We start from the raw sequence: 25,325 nt of genomic DNA, 5'->3' as shown, positions 1-25,325 counted from the left end.
TTCAGAGGATCCCTGGGTTTAAAATCGTCGGCATTTGTGCGAGGAGAAGGTGCCTGGTTCACTGCTCACATTGGAAGCCAACACTGGGCATCCACAGTAATCACCCTCCTCCCTGCCCCAGGAACAACAGCCTTCGCCCAAAGCCAAGAAAAGCAGCCCCGTTATACCCCTTGCTGTGCATAGACTCCTTGCAGTGGGTAGCCCACACACAGCGCTCACCGGAGGATGTTTTTCTGTCCAGGTCTACATCTGTCACTGTCACACAAAAAGTGCCACTCACTGGATGGTCTCTCATCTTCTTTCCGCAGTGAGATGGGTCACAGTTACTGAGTGCGGTACTAGGTCTCACATGATGCTTTCTCACACAGCACCCCTTTCCATGTTGCGTCCCCCCCAAGCCCCTTTCTGACACAATCCAGCACAAGCACAGGTTGTAGAAAGCTGAACATTTTATTGAATAGCCACAACAAATTAGACTAGCTGCATGTAACTGTTTTGGGATATATCTGTAAAAAGTACAGTTCTCTTTAAAATGGATTTCTGGAGTTTTTCCTCCTTCAGTTAAGTTGTTTATCTCCAGCTTTAAGCGTTAGTCCTGTATGAAGGTGGCTTCTTCATGCTTTTTCATAAACTCTTTTGCAGGTAACATTATTCATGGTGCATTCCTGGAAAGAAAGGCAAATTTAATCAGCTTTTAACTCTCACTAAATGTTTGTTAGTCAGAAGGTAGAGAATTACTTATCCATTGGGAGCCAGTGTAAGAAAAAATGTGCATTTCTTCTCCTTTAAAACCAATTGCCAAAACAGTGAAACTCAAGTTTTAGAGCTTCAGAAACAGAAGTCTGAAATATTTCATAGAAGCACAGGACTGAAAAAACATCAAAGGACTGTTCCAGCCACCCCCAGGAGATTTCTAATCTCCTCTTAAAAACCTCTAAAGAAGGCTCCTAGGACTTCTGTGGAGAGTGATTGGACTCTGGAGATGGACATTAGTCTTTTTTCCTTTCACCTTTTGCAGCTGTGGCTTTTCTTCACACACGTGTGCACAACACACAGCCCCCATGCACACACAGAGTCCTACACAGCTTTCAGACTTGCAGCTGCTGGCATCAGCCTCTGCATGTTGGGCTCTGTCCTCATCTATTTTTCCATTAGATCAAACTCTGTTTTGTTCAATCTTTCTTAATTAAGTTGTTATTAAAACCTATTTCTATTTATTCTCCTCTGGTCTCTATCCAAAGAAATTTAAATATTAAATTTATGGACATGTGATTTTTCTCTAGGGGAGGGCAGAACTCTTCAAGTATTTTGTGAATGTAGTATGTAGAAATCTCAGGTGACTTTTATGAACACAGTTTTAGTCCCCTCCCAGATTCTTCAAAGTGTCTTTCCTAAAACTGGAGAGCAGTGCTGGGAAGCCCCAAACTGCAGGTGGGTCTCACTGGCACTAAGTCAAGCACAATATTCTCTGATGAGATAACACCAACCAACAGAGCTCGGATACAGGTTTCTTTTTTTTACTATAACATCATATTATTGACACAGTTGTTGGTGATCCACAGTACAGTTCCCACAGATGGCTGTTGAGTCTCTACTGGAGATGAACAGGAGTATTTTGCATCAGCAGAGAGTGGACACGCTTAACATGGACTTTGCTAATGCTTCCTCTATACTGTCCAGGACTTAAAGATTCTGCTATATAAAAATTTCCCTCATGAGTATGTTGGTTTTTTTCCCCCTACTCTTTGCTAACCATGTCTTGCTATGAATGGAGAACAGGGACGTCCATACCATTCCATAAGTTTAAACAGCATTTCAGTTTTAATATACACTCCAGACTCATTCAGGCAGACTTCTCACCAAGTGCACAGAGCGCTTTCAGATGCTTTCAGTCCCCGTGTTTGAACCCAACGTAATACATCTGCCAAATATGAATTCTGCACAATGAATTCAGTGATTAACAAAAATGAACTCACCACCACCAGGTTGCCATCCACCACTTTTCTCTTTATGATAGTCTCTTTTCCATCCCACTTCTGCACCTGGTTCAGAATGCCGTTGTCTAGGGTTATGACGTTCTGTCAAAGAAAAAAAAGCAAAGCGTGGCTGTTTCGTCAGGGTGCTTTGAGCTGAAGAGAAGAAGTCTGTCTCCATGCTCAAAAAGCACTGAAGCACAAAGCATCCATAGCACTCCCACCTTTGAAGGCAGCATTTCTACACTGGATGTCAAAATCACAACTCCATCCTCCTGCTCCCACATCCCTTTTGACAGATGTATTTGGAAAGTGCCGGTTTTGGACTCACCTTTGTTTTTCTGTCATCTGCTGTGGTCTCGTCAAACTCTTCACCCAGCTTGAAAGATACCTCTGTGTTTTTGAAGGTACTTTCTGTTTTGATGGTTATCACATCACCATTGATGCTGATAGTTACATTGGGCTTGGCCACACCAGCCATTTTCCTGGTAGCAAACCCCACACCTGTAAATAAGACAAGGCACTATGAAATTTTTGTCTTTACTCAATGTTTTTCTCTTATTTGTTGGGGAGAAAAAAAAGACTTCAGTGCTGACTTCCCTATTACTTTCTGAATTTTTTATTAATTCTATGTTGCAGAGGTTCCTTTGTAATATCTCACTAGCTTGGTATGGTTATAGACCAAGCTGGGTGGGATGATGTAAGGAAATTCCCTGCTCTGTCATTGTCAGAATAGTAAAAGCAGTATTTTGAAGACTGAGACAAGATTTTAATGCCAGATATTTGCACATACACTTGTTCGAAATAACTGCAGTGGTTTGTACACTAACTCGTATGCTAACTGTATCTAAAAGTAAATAAGCAGAGATATATGATGGTTTCTAAGCCAGAAAAACAAACAAACAAACAAGAAAAAAAAAAAAAACAACCCCTTTTTATATTTCTTAGTAGCTAGGCTGAATAAAAGGAAATGATTAAGAAATAGCTGGCAATGGTTATGTCCTGAGTAAAATCTGGGGTAAAGATTAAGAGTGCAAGAGTCTCACTGAAAGCTGTCTGAATGCTGCATAAGTCTGAGTATTTTAGCCCTAATCTCCAAATAAACCCCCAGCTTTTTGGCATGTACTGATCCAATCAGTGCATGTTACTCCATACTTCCCACACACTAAAAGAACACGGAAACCTTTTAAAGCCCAGTATTACTTCTAAGCAAGAAGTCTACACCTTTAGAGAAGAGTGTTATCCCTCAAATCTTTTGCAAGTATCTGCATGAATGCATGCAATTTTCTTTGTTAATATTCACTGCAGGCAGCCACAGATTTTCATTCATTATAATAGCCATGACAATTAATTGGTCTCCTAGTCTAGTAACAATATAAAGAAGCTTAGGTGCATTGCTTTTAGGTATAGAGAAGCTTGTTGCATTCTAGCATTACATCGCTTTGTATGTCCAAGGATAAAAGCTAATCCGCACAAAATATTGCAGTGACGTGTTTTACTTCCATTTATAACACTACTAAGTAGGCATGCATAGACTTGGCTTACCTGAAACTATTCCTCCTAATCAAGGTTTTTCTGTGTTATAGGAATTTGACACCACTAATTCGAACAGTCAAGTTCTCCAGTTTAAGACCATCTGATCAAAATAGTTGGACTAAAACCCCCTTGGTAAACAGCGTAGCCAGAAAAAGCAAGTAAGGAATAAAGTTCAAAATCAGCATTCCTTCCCTGTCCCAGATAAAACAACTCCAAATAACAATTCTCACCCAGCTCTTTCATATAGTCCTCAAAGTTTTCGCTAGAAAGGAGCTTCCAGGTGCCCACAAACTGGTCACACATTTTGTCAGGCTAGAGAGTAGTCTTCCACAGGATCAAGCAGAAATGCAGGACAGGAGGATAGTATGAGCTCCAGGAGATCAGGAGTTATCTTTAAAAGGGAGCCTTGGCCACATGATGCTCTAGGATGACCAATGAAGAGGGAGTCCCAGTGCCCAGTGGTTTCCTTCCTCCCTTACCCCTCCTTTGCCAGTAGGTCATAGTGTTATTATTCATATGCCCTTACTAGCACAAAGATCACTGTCTTGTTTTTATTTAATTATTTTTGTCATTCAAGAGCACTCTACCTTAAAGGCAAATAATTAAATCATGTTGTCTTTCAGAAGAAAAAGGTAGACTCAACCCACAGAAGGTTATGTTCTTTCCCATACTCTTTTCTTTCATTTCAGTCCACCATATCCAATGGACAGAACTAAATTCCTGACTGTAAGATCTGAAAGGCTCATTGGGATAATTTAGTTTGCTTTCTGCAACCCTGCAGTCAGAGATTTTCTCCAGAGAGGCACAGAATTACAGGAAGAAGTGGATTTGGGGCAGAAAGACAGAGTGCTGGCGGCTGTAGAAGGGTAAGGCAATAAAATTTCTTCCTTGACTGGGATCTCCTTATCATTGCAACACCTGAATCAATTGACCAATAGGTCTGTATTCTGCTTTTATGTGATGGAGAGGGGATATAGGGCTCTGTGAAAAGCAAAGTAACAAAACATGATTTCTCTCCCTTTTGCTCCTGTGCTTTCTGAAGACCTATGTCCCAATGACTAGCATTATGACTAGTTATGGCATAAAGCTGGGCTCTGGTATCGACCCACCAAAGGTCCCTGGACATTTCATTTGTTTTCTGTTCATGTTGTTCAGGTAGTAATCTGTTTGAAACAAGGTGTGTACAGACCTGACATAATGAGGTCCACCTTGACTGATCCCCTAAGCCCTGTTGTAGCTCAGATCACAAAAAACTGTTTCAGAAAGCAGTCAAGCAATTTCTTAGACTTTCCTTTTGGCTGTAACATGCTATTCCAATGGCAAAAAGCAGCTAATAAGTGCAGACTCCAGCCCCTGCAATACTGTTTAGGTGGACTTCCTGGAAATACACTGCTGGTTGTTAGGCATCAAATATGTTGGTCCCTATATTTTCATACTTGCTGACTTTGTAAGTGACAATGTTGTAGAAAAATTATTTATATAGGATTGTAAGATCACAGGGAAATTTGGAAGGGAAGGGAGGTCAAGAAGTCTCCAGCTCAGCCTCCCACTCTGGCAGGGCCACCTCTGAGCTCAGACCAGGCTGCTCAGGACTGTGCCCTGTTGGGGCTTGGAAACCTCCAAGGATGGAGCCAGTACAGCCTCCCTGGGCAGCTCGCACCCCTGCCCAGCTGTCCCCCCCTGGGGAAATGGTCTCCTTATCTCCTGTCTGAACCTCTCTTCTTTCAGCTTTTACCCATAGTCTGTCATCCTCCCACCATTCACTGCTGTAAAAAGCCTGCCTCCAACTCCTCAGTCACTTCCCCATAAGTGTTGGGGGCTGCTGTAAGCACCCCCAAAGCCATCTCTTAACCAGGACAAAGCACCCCAGTCTCACAGCCTCTCCTCACAGGGCAAGTGTTGCTGCCCCCTGAGCATCCTGGAAGCCCTCTGCTGAACTCACTCCAAAACTGGATGCAGTACTCCGTATACAGCACTCTGGATACGGCCTAATGAGTGCTGAGGAAAGGGGAATAATCACTTCCATCAACCTACTGGCTGTGCTCCTGTTCATACAGCCCAGAATGTTTTTGGCCTTTCTGCTGCCAGGGCTCAGTTCACTGCCCACCAGGACCCTGAGGGCCTTTTCTGCAGAGCTTCTCCCTAGCCAGTCTGTCCCCAGCCTGCACTGCTGTGAAGGCTGAATATGTTTGTACATGTATAATTAGTTGCCCTCTTGTGCCTTTAAGACTGCAGACTGTGGGGAAAATTATTCTTTTTTACCTTTTTTTTTCCCTAGAATAGCTAATCTTGGGTTTGGTCTATTTTTTGAGTTTTTGTATATTTACTGACTTTGGACAAATCCCCAAATAAATAAAATAATATTCTAATAATTGAAGTTGCTGATGCCTTTCCTGATTGGTATTTTCAGAGTATCACATGCTCAGGTCCTCTTTAACAGGAAACTCTGAGGGGCCCTCAAGTTTGTGTCATTATGTTGGGGTTTTTTTACTTAGGATTATTGGCCTGAGAAACACTGCACCATATGTGAACAGTTTGTAGGAACTTGAAAACTCAAATCCAGTAATTACATTGAAAGTATATCAGGTGAGGATTGCTGCAGTGCCCCGGATAGAAAGGATGCGATCTGGCTGAACTCAGTTACTGCACTTTTCTTGCCTTTTAGGAACTGTTCTGTGTGTGGCTTACTAAAATTAGCATTCATTTCTTTGGAGGGGAAACAGGGCTTTTATATTCAAAACCATAGCCTGAGAGAGGGGATTGGCCTTCCTTTGGTGTTAACAGCTGTCTGCAATGCTTGTGCTGCTGGAAGAATTTTTTGGGAGAGAGCTGAAGCACCTGTTCCCTGCAAACCAGTTTGGAGCAGACGAGCACACCCTCCCTAGGCAGACAATTACTTGCACTTATTTAAAGTGAATCTGAGCTATTTGTAGATGTCTTGCAAACATGATGACTCAAAAATGCAAGAAGAAAGCCAGCTTGTGGGTTGACCTGCTTGTTTACTTCAAAGCAAGCAGCTATCTGGGAGCAGGCTCATGGCTCTTACTTGGGAAGTATCCTACCAATGGTCTCCTTTCCCTTGGGAGAGGCTTCCAGTGACAAGAGATAAGCTTGTGGCATTGATGTCATCTAATACAAATCCTGCCTGCTCTATGGGGCAAAGGCCTCAAATCATACAGCCCTGCTGATAAAGACTGAAGTGCTTAATGGTCATGAAGAAATCCGTGGGGCTTCTGAGCCTGGAAGCTTAGGCAAACCTGGGATTCACGTCACTTACAGAAGTGTCTTGCCAGCAAGAGCTGGGCAACCTGGCTAAACAGCCCTGTGGTCATCAGCACTGATGGGATCTAACACCATCAAAAGCAAGGGCATCTTCAAAAGTGTAGAAACCTCCTTCAAAATAAAAGGAAATTTTGAAGAAACTACAGCAGGTAAGAGAGAAACCAAGGAAGGGAAGCTGGTGAGGGTCCATCACAGTGAGGAAATGCTGGCAAAGTAAATTCGTCACAGAGAGAAACCCTGTCTCTTAATCCTGATATGAACTGATGTAACTGAAGTCTGCAAACAACAATGATACAGTGTCTGCAACCTGTTTTTGGGGTGCTGTGACCTTTGAGGATGGTTCCTGATGCAAGAGGTACGGAAGTGCAATAGCAAAGCAGCAGCTGTGCAGGGGAGATCGGTGGATGGGAAGGTGATGATGGTGGATTAACTCTTGCTCTGGGAGTCAGACCAATGGTGGAGGTCTACTTGAGATAAACAGCTTTTTAAAAAAATGAGCACAAGAGTAACCTCCCTTTGGCTCTTTCAGGCATGCAAGAGAAGTGACATTGCTTCCGCTAGAGTACATGAGAAAGAGGATGCTTATTTCTGTAGTTGAGATTTGTCACTTAGGACAGCTTTTAACTGAGGACTGTGCCAAAGATTTCCTAGTACTTTAGATATGTATGGATTTGTCCAAGTAAAAATACAGCTTACTCTCAAATGTGAAAACTTGAATTAACAAATCACAGCTATGACTATTAGCAACACTCTGCTTAAATAAAGGCTTCTTTCTCCAGTTTCTCCTTGTCCCAGAAGGGCAACACTGTACAACTCCTTCAGCTGCTACAGCTATTGAACTGGTGACTACCAATGAGCAGCAGAGTATTGGGCTTACACAGTTGTTTCCACAGTTCTGCTACTCTTTGAATCAAAAACTGGGATGAAAAGGTAGAAAGACATCCATGCTCAATTCCACATAGCAGACTACTAGCCTGTTGACAATGACTTCTGTTGAAAACTTTCTTAAAAGGAATGTGGCCTTTATGTGGGGATATTAGTAGCACAGATGGCAATGTTCATAGTAAGAAAAAAAAAAATATTCCTGGAAAAGTTATTAAAAATAGGGATTTTCCCTGAAGCAGGGAAGGAACCATGGCTTTGCTGCAAGCTTCCTGTTCAGGCACAGTAATATGTGTTGAGACGATGGACTGTAGCAGCTCTGATGCCAGGAAGGAGGGACCATGCCACACTGTCTGGTACTGCTGTAACTTAGACTGAGAAAAAGTTTTCTTAATACTTGTCTGACTGGATACTGGATTGGGAGTCTGTTCTAAGGCCCCAGGGTAACTTCAAGAAAGCTGAGCTAATGCTGGAGAGCAGACAGGAACATGTAAAAGGATGCCCATCTCTGCTCGCCAGCTTGCTACTTTCACTTCTGATTAATGTGTGATAACAGATTGTCCTGGTTTTGGCTGGGATAGAGTTAGTTTTCTTCCTAGTAGCTGCTACAGTGCTGTGTTTTCAACTTAGTGTGAGAATAATGTTGATGACACACTAATGTATTAGTTGTTACTAAGTAGTGCTTACACTAGTCAAGGACTTTTCAGCTTCTCGTGCCCTGCCAGTGAGAAGCTGGGAGGGGGCACAGCCAGGACAGCTGTCCCAAACTGGCCAAAAGGATATTCCATACCGCATGACATCGTGCTCAGTATATAAACTGGAGGGAGCTGGCCAGGGGGTTGCAACCACTGCTTGGGAACTGGCTGGGCATTGGTTGGTGGGTGGTGCACGATTGCATTGTCCATCATTTATTTTGTATATTCTTTTATCATTATTATTATTATTTTCCCTTCCTTTTCTGTTCTATTAAACTCTCTTCATCTCAACCCATGTATTTTACCTTTTTTTTCCAATTCTCTCCCCCATCCCACTGGGCTGGGGGGAGTGAGTAAATGGCTGTGTGGTGTTTAGCTGCCAGCCGGGTTAAATCACAACAGGTCCTTTTGGTGCCCAATGTGGGGCATGAAGGGTTGAGATAATGACAGATTCGACCAGAGTGTGTTAAGGCAAATTTGTTATAAACATTCCTTATATTGGTTTAATAGTCGCTGGTCACAATGTTGATTCATTTGCTTTAAAATTTATCGTGTTTGCTCTCAAAGTTGTGTTATGTAATAACTTATTTGCAGTAGATGCTCTCTGTTGTGCTGTTTTTCACCTCTGGGAGCTGGATCAAGGTTATCGTTTTTCTGCACTGTATAACACTGGTTTATGATATGATAAAATTATTGGTCGTGAGACTAATCTGGCATTTGTACTCAGCATTGCCATCATCTCAGTACCTCGGGAGCCACCTCTTGGAAACTATTAATAATTACACTCTTTACCTTTTCTCCTCAGAGAACCAATCTATGGGAGAGACGGGGGGAAAACTTTCCCCTGCTCCTTCACCTTCCTATTCTCCTTCAGGCTACTTACAACAGCTCTTGAGAATTTTGAATATCCTTGGGATGTTCAAACCGGCATGTTTCTATTGCTATGTCTTCTGAATGTGGTTCAGGTCTTGCTTAGGGTTAAACAAGTATTTAAGAATACCATCCAGAGATCTACCTCCATGACAGGCACCGCGACTACTCAAACCCTGGCGACAGGCACTGCAGCTGAACCAGAAAACCAACCTGTGCCAGTATCAACTGCCCCTATACACAAGCCCTCAGCCTTGGATGCAACTCCTGTCAGGTGTGAAGAAAAGGTATCCCTTCAAGGAAGATGTTATATGTCACCCAGGCAAGTGGACCACCATGGAGAGAGGTATCCAGTACCTGAGGGAATTAGCCATGCTGGAGATGATTTATGATGACCTGGACGAGCGGTTATCCAAAGATCCAGATGAAGCCAGGTGCACGCAACCCACGTGGCCGAAGTTTGTATGGAGCGCACCATTGTTGCATGCAAACTCACTAGCAGTAATGACCTGGAAAGACGGAGAGGAACAAATGGTGGATGAATTGGCTGGCCAACTCTGGCAACACAAAGAAAGCCTCTCTTCCTCAATATGAGCCTGCATCTCGGCTGTGGAAAAACTGTCCGAAAAACTGTCCTGGGAGTTCCAGCAACTCAAAGAGGGTATGTCTTACTCCCCACCTGTAGGGACCAATATCTCAGCTATTAGGAGTAAGCATCCCTCTGCTCAAGTGAGATTATATAGTGGATACACAACACGGGGCACCCTGTGGTTTTACCTGTGTGATCACAGAGAGGACATGAGGAAGTAGGATGGAAAATCTACCTTGACCCTAGAGGCATGGATACGCGAGTTGCAAGGAAAAACAGTCACAAAAGGGGGTTCTTCCAGGAAAATTGCTGCTCCAGTTTCCAGTGGGCAGCTCCCCAAACAGAGTAGAAGGGCTGATTTTACTTCTGATCTTAATAAAGGGACTTCTGATTCGTATTTACAAGAAGTGAGTAGTGAATACTACAGCCAGGACTAGAGGGGCCCTGCCTCCAGCCAGATGGAGGAAGGGGACAACCAGGTTTACTGGACTGTGTGGATTCGATGGCCTGGCACATCAGCCCCACAGGAGTATAAGGCTCTAGAGGACACCAGTGCACAGTGTACCCTAATGCCATCAAGCTATAAAGGGGCAGAACCCATCTGTATTTCTGGAGTGACAGGGGGATCCCAACAGCTGACGGTATTGGAGGCTGAAGTGAGCCTGACTGGGAATGAGTGGCAGAAGCACCCCATTGTGACTGGCCCAGGGGCTCTGTGCATCCTTGGCATAGGCTACCTCAGGAGAGGGTATTTCAAGGACCCAAAAGGGTACCCGTGGGCTTTTGGTATAGCTACGTTGGAGATGGAGGAAATGAAACAGCTGTCTACCCTACCCGGTCTCTCGGAGGACCCTTTTGTTGTGGGCTTGCCAAGGGTCAAAGAACAACAGGTGCCAATTGCTATGACAACAGTGCACCAGTGGCAATATCGCACCAACAGAGACCTCTTGATTCCATCCATAAGCTGTTTCGTCTACTGGAGAGCCAAGAAGCGATCAGCAAGACTCACTCACCTTTTAACAGTCCCATATGGACAGTGTGAAAGTCTAATGGAGAGTGGAGACTAACAGTAGACTATTGGGGCCTGAACAAAGTCACACCGCCACTGAGTGCTGCCGTGCCAGACATGCTAGAACTTCCATATGAACTGGAGTCAAAGGCAGCCAAGGGGTATGCCACAGCTGATACTGCTAATGCATTTTTCTCATTCCCTTTGGCAGCAGAGTGCAGACCACAGTTTTCTTTCACTTGGAGGGGCGTCCAGTACACCTGGAATCGACTGCCCCAGGGGTGGAAACACAGCCCCACCATTTGCCATGGACTGATCCAGACTGCACTGGAACAGACTGAAGCTCTGGAACACCTGCAATACATTGATAACATCATTGTGTGGAGCAACACAGCAGAAGACATTTTTGAGAAAGGGAAGAAACTAGTCCAAATCCTCCTGAAAGCCCATGTTGCCATAAACCAAAGTGAGGTCAAGGGACCTGCACAGGAGATCCAGTTTCTAGGAATAAAATGGCAAGATGGACATCATCAGATCCCAATGGAAGTGATCAACAAATAACAGCTATGTCCCCACCAACTAGCAAAAAGGAAACACAAGCTTTCTTAGTCTTTGTGGGTTTTTGGAGAATGCATATTCCAAATTCCAGTCTGATTGTAAGCCCTCTCTATCAAGTGACCTGGAAGAAGAATGATTTCAAATGGGGCCCTGAGCAACAACAAGCCTTTGAACAAATTAAACAGGAGATTGTTCATGCAGTAGCTGTTGGGCCAGTCCGGACAGGGCAAGATGTAAAAACTGTGCTCTGCACCACAGCTGGGGGAGAATGGCTCTACCTGGAGCCTCTGGCAGAAAATACCAGGGGAGACTCAAGGTCAACCCCTAGGATTCTAGAGCTGGGGATATGGAGGATACAAGGCCTGCTACACTGCAACTGAGAAAGAGATATTGACAGCCTATAAAGGGATTCGAGCTGCTTTGGAAGTGGTTGGTACTGAAGCACAGCTCCTCCTGGCACCCCGACTGCCGGTGCTGGGCTGGATGTTCAAAGTCAGGGTCCCCTGTACACATCATGCAACTGATGCTACGTGGAGTAAATGGGTTGCACTGATCACACAACGGGCTCAAATAGGAAACACCAGTCGCCCAGAACCTTGGAAGTGATCACGGACTGGCCGGAAGGCAAGGATTTTGGACTATTGCCAGAGGAGGAGGTCACGCGTGCTGAGGAGGCCCCACCCTATAATAAACTGCCAGAAAATGAGAAGCAATATGCCCTGTTCACTGATGGGTCCTGTTGTCTTGTGGGGAAGCACCAGAGGTGGAAAGCTGTGGTATGGAGTCCTATACAACAAGTTGCAGAAACTGCTGAAGGAGAAGGTGAATCAAGTCAGTTTGCAGAGGTGAAAACCATCCAGCTGGCTTTGGATATTGCTGAATGAGAAAAATGGCCAGTACTTTATCTCTATACTGACTCATGGATGGTGACAAATGCCCTGTGGGGGTGGTTACAGCAATGGAAGCAGAACAACTGGCAGCGCAGACGTAAACCCATCTGGGCTGCCGCATTGTGGCAAGATATTGCTGCCCGGGTAGAGAACCTGCTTGTAACAGTATGTCACGTAGATGCTCACGTACCCAAGAGTCGGGCCACTGAAGAACATCAAAATAACCAGCAGGTGGATCGGGCTGCTAAGAGTGAAGTGACTCAGGTGGATCTGGACTGGCAACATAAGGGTGAATCATTTCTAGTGGGTGGGCCTGTGACACCTCAGGCCATCAAGGAAGAGATGCAACATGTAGATGGGCTCGTGATCAAGGGGTGGGCTTGACCATGGACACTATTGCATAGGTTATCCATGAATGTGAAACATGAGCTGCAATCAAGCGAGCCAAGTAGTTAAAGCCTCTCTGGTATGGAGGACGATGGCTGAAATATAAATATGGGGAGGCCTGGCAGATGATTGATTATATCACACTCTCACAAACCTGCCAAGGCAAGCACCATGTGCTTACAATGGTGGAAGCAACCACTGGATGGCTGGAAACATATCCCATGCCCCATGCCACTGCCTGGAACACTATCCTGGGCCTTGAAAAGCAAGTCTTATGGTGACATGGCACCCCAGAAAGAATTGAGTCAGACAACATGACCCATTTCCAAAACACCCTCATAGACACCTGGACCAAAGAGCATGGCATTGAGTGGGTATATCACATCCCCTATCATGTGCCAGCCTGTGGGAAAATTGAATGATACAATAGACTGTTAAAGACCACACTGAGAGCAATGGGTGCTGGGACATTCAAACATTAGGTTACACATTTAGCAAAAGCCACCTGGTTAGTCAACAGTAGGGGATCTCGCAATTGAGCTGGCCCTGCCCAGTCAAAACTTTTACATACTGTAGAGGGGGATAAAGTCCCTGTAATGCACATAAAAAATATGCTGGGGAAGACAATCATCTGGGTTATTCCTGCCTCGGGCAAAGGCAAACCCATTCATGGGATTGCTTTTCCTCAAGGACCTGGGTGCACTTGGTGGGTGATGCGGAAGGATGGGGAAGTCCAATGTGTACCTCAAGGGGATTTGGTTTTGAATGAGAATGAATTAAATTGTATGATGTTAATTGCTATATAATACTGTATATCATCACTTGTATGGTAGCTATATGCCATATATGGTAGCTATATGTCATATCAACAGTATGAATCACCCAGATTAATGAAGAATGAACTTTGATGAAACCAAGCAAAGTGCAGTGATGATAGAACCAGACAAGCGCAGCGATAATGGAACCAGAACTGGTTTCAGCATACAACAGTCCAACACCACACACCATCTCTCCTGCCCTGAAAGACTGTTATGACAGATGGAGCCCAAAGTCATGGACTAAAGGAACTCAAACATTTTATAAGGATGGCCCATAGACAAAAGGAATGATATTTGTGCGTATATATCAAAAGACAGGAAAAGTGGTGGTGATCTATTGGGATGTATTGGAAAGTGTGGGACCTGGACATGACATAGTTGGTATAGAATAAGGGGTGGATACCGTCCTAGTTTCAGCTGGGATAGAGTTAATTTTTTCTTCCTAGCAGCCGGTACAGTACTGTGTTTTGGATTAAGCGTGAGAATAATGTTGATAACACACTGATGTTTTAGATGTTGCTAAGTAGTGCTTACACGGGTCAAGGACTTTTCAGCTTCCCGTGCTCTGCCAGGTGCACAAGAAGCTGGGAGGGGGCACAGCCAGGACAGCTGACCCAGACTGGCCAAAGGGCTGTTCCATACCATAGGATGTCATACTCAGTATTTAAACTGGGGGAGTTGGCTGGGGGCGGTGACTGCTGCTTGGAAACTGGCTGGGCATTGGTTGGTGGGTGGTGATCAATTGCATTGTGCATCACTTATTTTGACGATGATGATGACGACGACGATGATGATGATGATTAGTATTACCCCCCCCCAACATTTTCTGACCTATAAAACTGTCTTTATTTCAACCCATGTATTTTACTTTTTTTTCCGATTCTCTCCCCCATCCCACTGGGCAGGGGGAGTGATCGAATGGCTGTGTGGTGGTTAGCTGCCAGCCAGTTTAAGCCACAACACAGGTGAATTGCCTTAGACTTCTGCCTGGCCATGAAAACATATAACTAAAGCTTCAGTACGCATGGCATAAGGCACTGACTTTACAAAATACTGGCTTTAGTTGGTTTGAAAGTTCAAGAGGCCAATTGGTTTTCAGTGGGTTTTTTTTCCTCTCTCCTGGGGAAGGAGGTGAGCAGGAGACACAAGCAGGCCCTTTTCCCTATTCTTAGCGGAACAGTCCCCAGCAGCAAACTGATGATCCCACACTTGTGACTGTGGCTTCAGGCCTCTCTCAGGACTGAGGGTACTATTGCCAATGGTCACTTTGCTGAAGGAGTCAAATTTTGCCAGCAGCAATAACAAATCTGTTGTTTCCTTGAGTGGCTACCAGCACCACTCTACCCAGCTACATTGCTGGGCTGTGACATCTGGAGACCTCAGGCTGGTGGGGCCCAGCACTTGATTTTTACTTTTAGTGATTCTAGATTCTTGTATTTCCTCCTGGACTTTAGCCCAACCAGTGAGTACTCCACACGCTTAAATAGGTTTCCAGTATCCAAAAGCAGAACTGTGAAAATTGAGACATTTAAAAGGTGTTTCTGAAACACTAAACTAAGTTTGTGGTAATGCTAAGAACATAAATGAAATCTCATAACTCCAAGGCATAGTAAGATGAAGCCCAAAACAAAACCTAGTGGTTGTCACCATTAATTTGCAATTAAAATACACATGATTCAATTTTCTGAACTTGCTTTGAAGATGAAGAAAAAATGCAGCTATGGCTGGAAGGAATGGCAAGCCTCTGCATCCTTGCCTTCACTGGGTTCTTGTGAAAGTAGTATTGACAGGTGAGATTCTGGCTTTTCTTAGCAGATGGCATGGCAATAATGTATGCTCTCATTCGTGGCTTATGCCAGGTGACCGCTATTCCTGAGGAAAACACTGACTTCTCATACGCTGCTCTAATGTGTATGTATTCCCTCATTCCTGGACCAAGTCAGTTGGCAGCATGAACCCCATCAAGCAATGCTATGAATTGCAGGGAGTGAGTTAAAAGGAATATCAAAAAAGGAGGGAAGGAGGAATATTTGCAAATGAATTTTCTTTTCATTGCAATGAGAAGAAATGCAGGTATGCTAGCTCCTACAGGCATGCAGGTGATAGGATTCCAGAACATAATGTGGGCATTTCTGTATAAGAATATTCAAAATGTCAGAGCTCTACCTCAGATATGCTGTATTCAGCAAATGCCGTAGTGAGATTAATGACAAATCTAATTTAATGACTTCTGAGGGTTTGTACGAGTGAAGGTCTTGTTTTGCTGGCTATAACATAGGCACTGCAGATGTTCCATGTTTCTAACCACCTACTAATTTCCCTTGTCTGAAGAACAAGTTTAAAGTTTTCTAAAGTTTCTGATGCTCAAATCTCTCCAACATTTTTCTTATACTGTACAAGTCCTGCATCTAACATCAGGGCATTTCCTCTTGAGAATGTACAATGAAAGTCAGCCTTTTTCTGAGTCACACTTTGTCTTGTCCATGGCCTTCATTTCCCTGGACTTGCCTCAGAGCACATAAATCCTGCTTATTCTTCCCCCCACCTGCCTCCCTCCCCCCAAAAAAAACAGAAAAGGTGCTTTTCTTCTCTTCTTTATCCCTAAACTTCTCTCTAGATTTAGGTATTGCAGCAGACTTGCAAATGAGGAAAGCAATCTCTTTCCCAAAGCACTTTTGGGTTTCTTCTAGCAATTGGAAGACTTGCTAATAATGTTCTGAAAAATTCCTTTGTAGTCCTTCCCCAGATGCTCTTCTGAATTATCCCAGATCATCCAGCTGAAACCATCTGATCAAAGCAATAAGACCGTTGGTTACATCTGCTTTGGGACAGCCCAACAGGGCTCCATTCCAGTTCTGCTTTGTTACTGCAGCTCATACCATACCTCCTGCACAGAGCCAGGCTTGCGTCTTATTTCCATGCAGAACTGCATTTAGAATCCTTCCCCTGTTTTTGTTTGTTTGTTTGTTTGTTTCTTGCTAGGTATTTTTTAGCAAGCTGAGGAAAAATCTTCAAATAAAGATGACAGACTAGTGCATTTTGGTAACATATAATATCTTGTAAGTTTAAACTATTCCTATCAGTGGTTGTCCTTCTCTTAACAATTGCCCTCTTGTGAAGCAAGAACACTCCCAGAATTTCAGAAAGCTAAAGAAAGAACAAAGTTGAAGAACAATATTTCAAGAAGACTAAAAAGACCCTGTACAAAACATGTAAGCTTTGCTGAACCTGCGCTTTGAGTAAATGTACATGTTTTTTTTCCATCCTTGTTTCTGCATCTCTCCACTCTGCATGTCGCAGTTTATTACTAGCAATGCTTTAATCTGACAGCTTGCTCTGAAACTTTCGGAGGTCTCCTCTTGTATTTGCCAGAAAGCTATCTGTTATTAAAGATGCATTTGGAGCACATCCAAAGACCTATTGCTTTACGTAAAGGAAAGGAAACATATTCAAGTATGAAATGCCCTGAGTTCAGAGATGAAGCCTTACTGAAAACAGCACTCTCCCTCTATGCCTGGCTGAGTAGCGGGTGGATGTGAAAGCTGGCAGCTTTCCCATCTCTCTGCAGAGCTCTGCAGCTGACTGCTGCCCCCGGGTGCTGGGAGCTGGAGGGAAGAAGGAGCCAGTTTGCAGAGGCCACCAGCTCCTGCCCAGCCATGCACCTTGCCTGGGCCAGCGGCCTCTTACAGCTGCCTCTTTGCAGCGTCGCTGCTGATTTTCACTGTCACAGCCATCTCAATTCATCTCATCTTGTACCAGATAAATAGGTTAGGAATCAAAAGGATCTCTGAGGAAAGAAAAGCAAAGCATTTTCTAAAGCAATCTATCACTCCTGCCCGTCCCGCTCTGGAGAGTTGTCTTGCCAGAAACAAGTCAACATTGCTTATGTTTGGCATGTAAAACTCACATCTCCAATCAGGGAGAGCCTACAAAACGCATTGCTTAATGTCAGATAGTAAACCAGCTCCTCGCTGGGGATGCTGTGGAGGGGCTGGAGGTGCAGGGCAGCTTGCACAGGGAGGATGGAGTTTGCTGTCACATGTGCTGCATCCTTCCTAGCAGGCGTCTTCAGCAGATGTGGGTAAGGTAAGTCCCTATGGCTCTTGGTGCCCGAATCCCTAACCACAGTCAAGCCTTAGTTTTGGCATACACAGAGTCTCTAAGGCTGCTAGTGACAATAATGACACCTAGTTAAACCCTCAAATGGGCCCTGCAGCCCAAAATTAAAATCCTTTCTGCCTTCTACTTTTTCCCCTCTGGAGGATCTCATCACAGCTGGCAGGCATGAGAAGTTGTGGGTCTCTAGTGGAGACAACATGATGTTTCAGGAAAAATGAATATCTTCAGCTGTCCTTCTCAGTACTGGTAGCTGTTTCATTGATTTACCTTCCTTGTGCTTTAAAGGGGGTTTCTACTTATCTTAACATCTTCCCGAGCTCCTCAAACTATTAAAGACCAAAGTGCCGCTTCAGCTTGTAACTGCTCAAACTGCTGGTTTTGAACTATTAGAACTATTCTTCGCTTATTATGAAGAAATAAACAGACCTGGAAGCCTTGTCCCACACTAACATCAGCTATTTGTATTTGCATGCTAATTATTGTAATGCTGGCGTGGCATTGCTTTGTGGAAGCATCATGCAGGAGTTAGAGCCGCAGTGTCCCCCTGAGCTGCTGACTGAAGGGCTGAAGCACGTGAGGCCATTTGCAGAAGCACTGCTGCCTCCTTTTCCCTACAGCAAGGGCCCGCTATCTTGGCTGCCTTTATTTGTTTCAGAGCTTTTGATGTTTCTTTAAACTACGCTGAGTTCTGCCATTCCTCTTTGCATGGGTTGTTGCAAAGCACTTGGTGGGGTGTTTGCTCCATCGTGAGAGTACAGCAGTGTACGCTGCCTTAACAGGGGCTCTTTGTACATGCTTTTGGTATCGTGAAATGCCTGGTGGAATCACCAATGCAGTGCACACAAGGGGACCGCAGCACATCTTCCCAGGCAACAACTGAAGGAACCAGACAGCAAACATGGCATGAGGCTAGACACGTGCTCTTTTTTAACAGATGGTGTTTCTTCCTGAGCCCCTGCAGGCATGGGTTCTTCATTCTCTCATATCGTTTTAGTCTTGCTGCCAAATTATTTAAGCTGAACATAATTGCTTTTATGATCTGATATGGCTTTAGGTTGTACGTATCCCTGTTCTAACAGTACTTTCTGCATTAGTTTTGTTAACGTGAACTTCCGGTAAGCCAATAATAACTTGCTGGAATTATATTGAAGTATTTGAAAATCCCTTCTGTCATTTATAATTTACTGCCTGGTTTATTGCTCCTTCAAACTGCTCACCACAATTAAGGCGTGACTGTGCCCTCCTTGGTGTATATAAACCTTCTGTGAATAAGCCCCCTGCAGCTGTAGCACCTCAGGTTCTTCCCCTGCCTATATAAGTGGCACGAATACAATCTTCAGCATCAAGAGCAGAAGAAGTGAATGGCAGAAATGCTGCTTTCACCTGTTGAGAACAACTCCCTGGGTCACAGAGCCTGAGCCAGGGATATCAGTTGTTTCATAAACATCTAGCACAGTTCTATTGTATGGAAATGGGCTTGGTAGAAGAAAATAATCTACTGTTTGTGGTGCACTGTTGTTCATTCAGTTCCCAGTTATTGCCTATGACTTGTTTAGCCTATGAACATTTGCTTGTAACTAAATACATGATAAGGTGTTGCTGGGCTCTCTGGGGTGACTGAACTGTGTTTGGTGTATCCCCAGAAAAAGCTATGTTTCCTTCCAGCTCTCTTCATTCAGTTCCCTGTCCTTAAAGACATGAACCTGAAGCCTGATGTCTCCTTGCCTTGGCCTCCTGCAAAGCCTGTTACAGAAGTGTTGTGTTTATTTGATTTTTCAGTTTTCCACCTATATCCTATAAAATGTTTTGAACTGTTAATACCAAGGGTAGTGGTTCTCAGAAAATATGGCATCGAAGTAGCTGTAAATAACTTTCAGGCCCATGTATGAGAACTTTTGACAAAGGTGACTGGTATTTCATGTGTCACTTTACTGTTGGAAAACTAGGCCCTGGTTACCTAACAGACCACTGGTTAAGCTAGGAGGGAAAAACAAAAACACATCCCTTTTTCCTGGAATTAGTCTAGTATTTATATATTCAACTCATGTCCAGGACTGCCCAGGGCCTGTTTTCAATGGGAGGAGTAGAGTGCCTCTTGCCCCAAAGAGCTGATACTTCGGGTGTGCTAGTGGGAAGTGGGGTATGCAGGTTTGAATTCCCTCGGGCTGAAGAGGCTACTGTCTCCTGATACGTAGACAGTGGGAGAGAGGGAAGTTTCATTCAGCTGTTCTGGTTACTTTTTTATTAGTGAGACAGTTGTCTGCATCTGCGTGGGGCAATAACATGTTCACGGCTGGTAAAGCTTCATGGAGGTTCCCACACATGGAGAGGGCTTCAGAGAGATGCTCCTTCTCTCCCATTGAGCCAGCATGGGCATTTCTTCTCTTAGCATCGTGGGTAGTAGAGATCTTTCTCTTTAGGACCTACACTTCTTCATATGTTGAATAAGGAAAGTTTCCCATCTACCTTGGCACTGAGATTTGTTCCTCCCAGACTTCAGCTTAAGTATTAAGCATCTGTTGGGTTTTTTTGTTTGTTTGTTTTTTTTATTTGTTTTATCTAGCATTTACTGTTGCAGCTAACAGGTTATTGTGTAATGCAACAGCATAAATTTGTATTCTTCTGGTACCGTGTCTCGCTCTCATTTATGGAAATCTCTGTCATAGACTGACATTTATGAAGAGGGAGTACTTTAATGAGTAAAGATGATGAATTAAGATTCATGCATGAAGTCTTTAAAATTAGTTCTAAATAAACCTGCTTTTAGGGTGATGTTCAAGGTGCTCATCAAGTCAAAACCACCAGTCCATTCACATTCCTTCCTACAGGAAGATGGGCTTGTGAAATGGGAAGACATTAGCGCAGTTGGAGACCACTGAACTCCCCTTCATTAACTAGCAAGGTAGTTAATGCCAAGACAACAAGGAGCAGTAATTAGTCCTGGTTCAAATCCCCACCTGCTATTACCTTGGTTCTCTTTTTATGGGATGAGTTGAGGGAAGGGCTCAAGTGATCACCTTAATACACATAATCCCATTTCAGGTAGATTTTAAGAGTTACAGATCATTAAGATCTTTTCAAACTCTGTCATGGGAAAGTGCAAAATCTAGGCCACACTGAGGCAAGCTGTCTGTGAGGATTCTCCATCTACACAGAAAGTGGCATTATCAAGCCATGAAGGACTTGATGCTGCAGTGGACCACTGTGCCTTGAATGAGCTGCTTGCATCTCTGGGCAGATTCCACACATTGCAGCAGTGAACAATACAGTATGAGTAACTATGATGGTGGATGTAGATGCTGTGAAAATAAGCTTGTAGAAAGGAGTCTCACTGTGGTGAGTGTGGTGTTTTAAATCCATACCTGATCCCTGAAATGGTAATAGAATGTCATCAAATATTGCTGAATTAAACATGTGCTATTAATATGATACACAACGCAGGAAAGCTTTTTAAGGCTCACTGCCAGTTTTTAAGAAACTACAGAAGAACTAGACAGCCACAGAGCTCTAACCCAATCGGACAAGTGTAATTGTTAAGAAGACCAAGATGCTTCTGGAGTTTGTGAGTCATCAAGGGAAAGTGCTCGGTAATTCAGTTCATACAGGTAGTTCTGCACAGATTTGCAAGAAAGAGCAGTCTGGTTCACTAATCCTAAGTCATAATAGTTCTTCATGAGTTTCACTGTATCCTTCTATATCTTCTTAGGAATACAGTATAAAATTATCTGCATGAGAACTGATGAGGAATTGCTCCATGTAGCATCAGAACTTGCTGTTGTGAACTGGTTTGATTATATCTGAGATATGCAATCATATTTTTATAAAAACAATCAGCAAAGCTGTTACAAGTGTATTGAAAGCATCCCTGTAACTAATCTGTCAGTTATTTTGCTTATTAAAACTTACAAACATACAAAGCAATTAATTTGCTGAATTTACTGCCAAAGGAGCTATCTGGATCAATGTTGAAGTTGTTTTCTATAATGGTATAGAGGTAACTTCTAGCTATAAACCTATTAGATTATATAATTTGGTTCCTTGATTACCACAGTGTCTACTTAGGCTGAACTCTTTTTGTCTTTAGAAAGGCTGAGAGGTCATTTTTTCTACCTCATTCCCTAGAGAAATAGACATTTTCTGAAGTAGAAACAACCTGAGATCCTTCTTGTCTTGCCTAGCAGCTGACTTCTCAGATGCAACACAGTGTTAAGCATTTGATCCCGTTAGCAATAAAAGAACCTGGCTGCAACCACAATGTTGGAGAATCAAGCTTTCTTTGGGGCAGAGAGGCTTATTTGCCAGTTCCTGCAAGTAACTCTAGTAGGATAATGATCACGCTTACACTACCTGCTGCTAGACAGAAAGTGTGCAAAGTGCAACAGTACTGAAGCTACTGGATCTCCCAGAGCATACTGACACGACTAGCAAACCTCCTACAATCCCTCTGATCCTTTAGGGTAAGTAGTGAGACACATCTGGCAAATGCTTGGAAGTGGGTAGCTAAAACTAAATCTAGACTAGTCCAGTACAACATATTGGCTCTTTTTTGGGTGAGCATGGTTCCCTATAACCAAACAACTCATGGAGTCTGTTGGTGCCACAAAAACACTATGTGCCTAATATGATCTAATCTAACTGCATAGCATCTTCTGCTCTGCGAAGCAGAAACTATTGGAGATTGCTTTCTCAACTGGTAGTGCAAATTACCCATGTGTTTCCTGAACATTTGCTGGTACAGAACCTGAGTATGGTAGATTTCTGTCTGGTAGCCAGTAACGAAGCATGTTCTAGGATCAAAGCAGAACAGGCTTAACCTAGTATCCTCACTGGCACTTGATGAAACTGCTGTTCAGTGTTCTTTGGAAATTGTGTCTATCATGTCTCAAAGTTATTGGGATGAGTATAAAGTCTGTAAGATAAGTCTTGTCCAGAGGGGACCTGTATCTTTCATACACACCTGGGCTAGTGTGGAATCTAGATTAAAATGTCTACATTCATAATCAACCTGAATAAATCAGAAGTGGTGGCCTGTGGATTCATGTCTACTTACACAGAATTTTGGAAGATCCCTCACCTGCTGGTGTACATGACAAAAATCAGTGTGCTAAATATATCAATACTTCAGGTTAGCAGATGTTGTGGTTTAACCCCAACTGGCAACTAAAGCACCACACAGCCGCTCGCTCACCCTCCTCCCACACACAGTGGGATGGGGGACAGAGTCAGAAAAAAGAGTAAAACCCATGGGTTGAAATAAAGACAGTTTAATAGGACAGCAGAGGAAGAAAAAATAATAATGATAAAAGAATATACAAAACAAGTGATGCACAATGCAATTGATCACCACCCGCTGACTGATGCCCAGCCTGTTCCTGAGCAGTGATCGTTGCTCCCCGGCCAACTCTCCCCAGTTTATATCCTGAGCACAATGCCATATGGTATGGAATAGCCCTTTGGCCAGTTTGGGTCAGCTGTCCTGGCTGTGCCCCCTCCCAGCTTTTTGTGCACCTGGCAGAGCATGGGAAGCTGAAAAGTCCTTGACTAGTATGAACACTACTGAGCAGCAACCAAAACATCAGTGTGTTATCAACATTATTCTCATCCTAAATCCAAACCACAGCACTATACCAGCTACTAGGAAGAAAATTAACTCTATCCCAGCGGAAACCAGGACAGCGTAGCATTTTAAAGTTCTGTAATTAACACCATCTTGATTAGTTTCTACTTGTACTCATATTTCTATTTTGAAGATAAATGCAAGATTATTAACATTGCATACTCAAAGAACAATTTACTTCTGAAAAGATAATTTAACTTCATATCTTGGAGAGAAACAAAGTTCAGGTTTGCAAGCACACACACCAGGATAATTCCAGGAGCTGAGGTTAAAGGTCTGCTTTACATGAAAGGAGAGATAATGACTTTTAGTCGCTCAAGGCTGCAGTGATGCCAGCCAGATGAAGTCTGAAAACTGAATAGTACTTGAATGACCCAAATAGTCTGTGAAAACACCTTACTGAGTGCTCTGGCATAACAACAACCAACAGCTGATATCAGCTGCATAATTTAGTCTTCATACTGAAATGGCAACTTTCCTATTAAATCTGGGAGAGTGTCAAGAGTGTGACTAGAATATTTCAATCTCAGATTTCTCTCTTGTGAATTTCAGAGGCAAGCTGATCTGCCTCCTGCCTGACCTTTCCTTTTATCTTCAAATTTCATCATATTGTTAAAAGTAGCATCTCTGAAGAAGAAAAGCTATGTTGCATATTGAGAGAAATCGTTAATTCTGATGCTTGAACTAAATCTGTTTGTTAGTTGTATTATTTGGATTACTGCTATCCAAAGCCACAATGACTTAAATCCCTGTGGTTTTAGCTTATTAGCTGGACAGCCAAATTCTTAATCTGCTTTGAGGCAAGAGGGTGGTCTGTGCTTGGGCAACCTGGGCTAAATTAATACCTAACACAAGTCCTGCAGAAAGCATGTCCCTCACACTTTGAAACTTGCTTAGTTTCTGCTGAGTGTCAAGCTACACTAGTAATGACCCTCTTTGGAGTGAAGAAAATACACAAGATGATCTCTCTTCTCCTTGTCTTTCCTCTTCTTCACCAAGCAGACGGAGAAAACCTTTCTCTTTTGAAAAAAGAGCAGTCGGTGAGCTTGAGATGTGTCTGTCTGTGATCTTCTGTGACCTGCTTTACAATGTGAACAAGAGGGCCAGTGCTGCCAAGAACCAGAACACCGTTGCTTGGAGAGGAAAGTGCCTCTTTTTCTCTTAAATTAGGGCTTGTTAATGGAGTCAAGATGAATGGAGAGGGAGGCACTGACTCCAAATAGCCACTTCAGTGGGACTGCTGAAACCTGAGCTAAATCCTCTGTCATTCAACTTTGTGAAAAGGCAAAGGCAAACCAGAAGAGAATCATTGCTCTATTTATTCCTCTCTGTGTATATTAGTAACACTTCATGCTATAAAGTTGCTTATACTTCTTAAAGTTGCTTACACTTCCTATTCTCCAAACTCATGCCCTTGCACTTGGGGAGCCTTTGTCTTCGCTGCGTCTCCTGAGGCCCAGCTATTCAAATCTCCCTTTCAAGTACTGTGTCATTTTTTTCTCCCTCTACATGCCTACCAAATGGGGAACCTACTTTGGTGGACATGTAAAGGTGGAAAAAGGCAAGGAAAAGCTCATGAACGTTCTTTTTTTTTTTTTTCTTAACAGTTAAGCCTTTTACTAATTTGGTATAAAATTTCCTTTAAAATCAAATAGCTTTATTCCTTTTCCTAACTCATATAGCATTCATACAGTATAAGTAAGGAAGCAGCAGCTTCCCTTCTCAGGAAAACCTGAAAATCAGGGTAGTTTTCTGGGGCCATGAGAGTAAAAGGAAGGTCCCAGACTTGTCCAGCTCAGTAAGGAATGAAGCAGGTACGTGGTGGAAGGTAAGTGCTGACAGCTATAGGGACCAAGCAAATTGCCCATCCCTTTTTCTGTTCCCTGAAAGAGCTATTCCTAAAGCACAAGGAAGAAATTTCTTACTCCTTACATTTTATAATGCAACAATTTTCAGGGATTATCTAGGGATTTACTTCAAAGCAGTGTTTAATTTCTGGCATTTGGAAGAGGTGAGCTATTTGCACGTGTTTAACATTCTTACTGGAAGCTCTGTGTTGTGATACTGCTGCAATAAACCAGCATATATGAAAGATTGTCA

At 43.3% G+C, this 25,325-nt stretch overlaps 1 protein-coding gene across 1 annotated transcript; it reads right to left on the bottom strand.

Annotated features, from left to right (window-relative positions):
* Positions 1–431: 431 nt before the first annotated feature.
* On the bottom strand, positions 432–3,868 carry LOC309587920 (fatty acid-binding protein, adipocyte). Its single transcript, XM_082306517.1, has 4 exons — positions 3,740–3,868; positions 2,305–2,477; positions 1,977–2,078; positions 432–665 (listed from the first exon to the last, which is right to left on the bottom strand). The coding sequence occupies exons 1-4, from the start codon at positions 3,810–3,812 to the stop codon at positions 615–617; spliced, it is 399 nt and encodes a 132-aa protein (XP_082162643.1). The 5' UTR covers positions 3,813–3,868; the 3' UTR covers positions 432–614.
* Positions 3,869–25,325: the final 21,457 nt, after the last annotated feature.

The sequence above is a fragment of the Platalea leucorodia genome (assembly GCF_965183815.1).
Source record: "Platalea leucorodia genome assembly, chromosome: 1".
Taxonomy (NCBI): Eukaryota; Metazoa; Chordata; class Aves; order Pelecaniformes; family Threskiornithidae; genus Platalea; species Platalea leucorodia.
Note: the sequence above shows the minus strand (reverse complement) of the source record. Positions and strands in the feature narration are given on the sequence as shown.